The 4251-nt window shown below is 40.6% G+C and overlaps 1 protein-coding gene across 1 annotated transcript; it reads right to left on the reverse strand.

The window, feature by feature from the left end:
• Window positions 1–3206: 3206 nt before the first annotated feature.
• On the reverse strand, window positions 3207–3701 carry LOC147352802 (endogenous retrovirus group PABLB member 1 Env polyprotein-like). The gene has a single exon (XM_086361009.1). The coding sequence runs from the start codon at window positions 3699–3701 to the stop codon at window positions 3207–3209; it is 495 nt and encodes a 164-aa protein (XP_086217135.1).
• Between the last annotated feature and the right edge of the window lie 550 nt (window positions 3702–4251).

Raw genomic sequence — 4251 nt, forward strand, 5'->3', positions numbered from 1 at the left:
GGGAGGAACTCATCTTCTACTGTCGTTCTCAATCTAGCTTTAGCTAGTTTGATCATTAACATAAATATAATAAAAGAAGATCAACGAAATATCAATAACCTCAGATATGCAGATGACACCACCCTTATGGCAGAAAGTGAAGAGGAACTAAAAAGCCTCTTGATGAAGGTGAAAGAGGAGAGTGAAAAAGTTGGCTTAAAGCTCAACATTCAGAAAACGAAGATCACGACATCTGGTCCAGTCACTTCATGGCAAATAGATGGGGAAACAGTGGAAACAGTGACTGAATTTATTTTTCTGGGCTCTGAAATGACTGCAGATGGTGATTGCAGCCATGAAATTAAAAGACGCTTACTCCTTGGAAGAAAAGTTATGACCAACCTAGACAGCATATTAAAAAGCAGAGATATTACTTTGCCAACCAAGATCCATCTAGTCAAGGCTATGGTTTTTCCAGTGGTCATGTATGGATGGGAGAGTTGGGCTATAAAGAAAACTGAGCGCCAAAGAATTGATGCTTTTGAACTGTGGTGTTGGCGAAGACTCTTGAGAGTCCTACCAGTCCATCCTAAAGGAGATCAGTCCTGGGTGTTCATTGGAAGGACTGATGTTGAAGTTCCAGTACTTTGGCCACCTGATGCAAAAAGCAGACTCATTTGAAAAGACCCTGGTGGTCGGAAAGATTGAGGGTGAGAGTAGAAGGGGACGACAGAGGATGAGATGGTTGGATCGCATCACCAACTCAATGGACGTGAGTTTGGGTAAACTCTGGGTGTTGTTGATGGACAGGGAGGCCTGGCATCCTGTGGTTCATGGGGTCTCAAAGAGTCAGACACGGCTGTGCAACTGGACTGAACTGAACATATATATATATATATATATACACATACATAATTTAGAAAGACAGTAATGATGATCCTACATGATGAGGGGCAGTAAAAGAGACACAGATGTAAATGGGAGAAGGAAAGGGTGGGATGATTTGAGAGAACAGCATTTAAACATGTATATTATCATATGTAAAATAGATGACCAGTGCGAGTTAGATTCATGAAGCAGGGCACCCAAAGCCAGTGCTCTGGGACAACCCAGACAGATAGAGTGGAGAGGGATGTGGTTGGGGTGTTCAGGATAAGGGGACATGGCTGATTCATGTCAATGTGTGGCAAAAACCATCACGATATTGTAAAATAATTTTCCTCTAATTAAAATAAATGAATTAATTTAAAAAGATAATATAATAATGAAGATAATGGGGAAACATCTTTTTACTTCTCTGCTCAAATCTCCCCCAGAGTGTTCTGTTGAAATTAAATTAAATCCAAATATGCACCATGGCTTACAAGGTCCTGTACAAACTGACTGTTACCTCTCTGATCTCACATGGAAATCATATTCATCTTCTTAATTGGGCTTGAGTCATATAAAACTTCTTTCGGCTTTTGACATTGTTAAATTCATCCTTCAAAAAACTTTTACATTAACTATTCCTTCAGCTTGATATTTTCCCCCTAAAAGTACAAAGGAGGCTCCTTGTCATGAAGATCTCAGTTCAAACATCATTTCCTCTGAAAGGCCTATCTAACCAACTTACCTAAAGCAACTGACCAACCTTTTATTGCCCTGACACCAGAAATTCTAATCTAGTGAATTTTAACATTGTTTGGCCTTCATAGCACCTGTGATTATCTGAAATTTGCTCATTTCATTCTTTCATTTTTTATTAATTGTCCTATGATCAACTTTAAGGTTGATGAGGAAAGGATCGGTCTAACAGGTCCAGCACTCATTAAATGTGTTTTGAGTGAGCAAATGGGAAAATAACTAATAAACAGAAATTATTTATTGACTTTGAATATATTAGTTGTTAATCTAATACTATTTTGATTACTACTCAATTGTATACTTATTATATAAATAATGCACATTATGCTAAATTTACTAAATATTTTCTGCATCAAGCTTTGTGTCAGGGCTATTAATAGATGCAACAGGAATCTTTCTTTTCTTTTCTTTTAATTTTATAAGCTTGGCTGGCACAGCCTGTCCTCAAATGTTGGTGCTGCCTAATTTGGTCCATTACCCTTCTCTTTTTCACCCCATCTTTACATAAACCAAGAAAAATACAGTCCCAATAACCCCATCATTCAAGTGCCATGTGCTCATGTGCTCAAACAGTCAAACAATTAGCCAATAATCAATAAGCCCAAGGTTACACTCTGATAGGTACAGAAAAATTTATGGCCTGTCTGGAGGAAGGGGTGATCAGTGTATGTTTTCTCTTAGGTGATGAGTAATCTAGATACGATCTTCAAGTCTCCCCTGTTTGGAGAGGGTCTTATCCTTCTGTTGTTATTTTCATAGGTACTAAACACAGAGTTCAGAGTCCATTGGAAAGGTGGCTGAACATGATCAGCATGAATAGGCTTAAGATGGAGTCCAGGCCCTATGAATTCTTTTTTCATTCCCCCCTCTTGATGTTCTTAGTTTCTGTAATGAGCATCATTCATTGAGATATATTGTACCCTAGCCCTCCGGCCACCCACATGAGAGAATGCTATCAACCTCTGGATTATAAGATTTACAAGACATTGTAAGAAGCAGGGCCTGAAAAGCAGTATGATTAGAATGATTATGACAACAGTAACAATAGTTTTCCACCAGTCTCTGTACTCAGGACAGGAGCAAAGTCCAAAAGGGAATATGTTTATCAGACATGGCTTTCAACTGATTTTGTATATCTTCCAAGGCAGAAGATACATTTTCAGACATGTCAGGCATGTGTACTCCACATTCAACTTTAATTATGGCCCAAGTCCCACCCTGGGCTGTTGTGAGTATGTCTAATATCATCTTATTTTGAATTACTGCCTTCCTCATCTGAATTTGTTCTTTGTTCAAGGCTTGAATGGCTTTGGTACTGTCTAAGAGGGCCTGTTTAGTGAAATTAGTTAAGGTCTCTACCTTAGCCATGATATCCATTGTCTCTATAGAGGGTACAAACAAGGTAGCAAGATAGTCATACCATTGGAACATGGATCGTGTCCATCTTGCATGCAGATAAGGCAGGTTTGCTGGACGTTGGTGTAGGCTAGGCTTAATACTGTCATGGGTGAAAGCAAATCCTAGTGTGCAATGCCGTACTCAGCTAACTGATAACCATGGCCATAAGTTAACCCCACAGAACCACTGGGTCCTGTTTGGGGCTACCCAACGGATTTCAGGATTATATTTTCAGTCTGGTAGTATTGTTCAAGGTACCGGGAGGCCTGTCTATCTTTTGTAAGGGAGCCCCTCTCCTTTTTATTTTTTATATATGAGGTATAAGCCCTTGTTACCTCCATAAGACTAGTGTTCATGTTAAATGTAACCCTATGTCCCCAGCCCACTGATGGCTTTTTCTTACACCAGGAGAGCAAAGAAAGGTTATGATTGGTGAGAGAAAGGAAAATTCCTTTCTGTTGTTTCAAGAAGGAGCACAGTGGTATAAAGTCTCCATAACAAAGTGGAGATACCCACCATGGGAGTCCGTCCATTACTGACAGGGGCATAGCCTCACATACCCAACAGTTGGAGGAGTTTTGGAAGTCCACGTAAGAATGTGCCCATGAGATGAAGACGTTGTCCTGTGCAGGAACAGTGGTCAGGCTCAGAATTGTGTTGGTGAGGCCGAGTAGCAGGAATCGTTTACCCCACTCCATCTTAGGGAGGGCTCGTCTGGGACCTCGTTTTTTTCTTCTTTAGAATCATCCTGGTTTCCCATGGATTGGTGGGGTCCTTCTGGGTGGTCAACTTGGCGTCTTCTGGGTCAGCGTGGTATGCCTTCTTCGCTCTGGTGTGATGGATCCAAAGGGACCCACAGCAACTTTGGTAAGGGTGGTGAAAACAACAGTACATGGACCTTTCTATCTGGGGGCTAGTGTATCATGTTTCCAGTCTTTCACCCATACCTGGTCCCCTGGTATAAACTCATGCATTTGCTCCCCCAAGGGGAACAGTATTTTTTCTTGTACAAATCTAGTTACTTGATTAATTACCTTACCTAGTTGTTCTATCTGCTGTGATATCCCATCTCCTCTTACCTGAAGTATATCAGTTGTTACTTGTCTTATTATGGGCGGAGGCCTCCCATATACAATTTCATAGGGAGAGTAGCTGTGGGACTGTGGGGTCATCCTGAGTTTGAGCAAGGCCATGGGAAGTAAATTCACCCAGGAACAGCAAGTCTCTATAATCTATTTAGAAAGTGTC

Source organism: Bos grunniens, chromosome 19, assembly GCF_055505025.1.
Source record: "Bos grunniens cultivar Pamir isolate PY7600 chromosome 19, Bosgru_T2T1.0, whole genome shotgun sequence".
Classification (NCBI taxonomy): Eukaryota; Metazoa; Chordata; class Mammalia; order Artiodactyla; family Bovidae; genus Bos; species Bos grunniens.

Excerpts from the sequence above, each read along its gene's own strand:
- LOC147352802 (XM_086361009.1), bottom strand. The coding sequence starts at position 3,701 with ATGGAGTGGGGTAAACGATTCCTGCTACTCGGCCTCACCAACACAATT.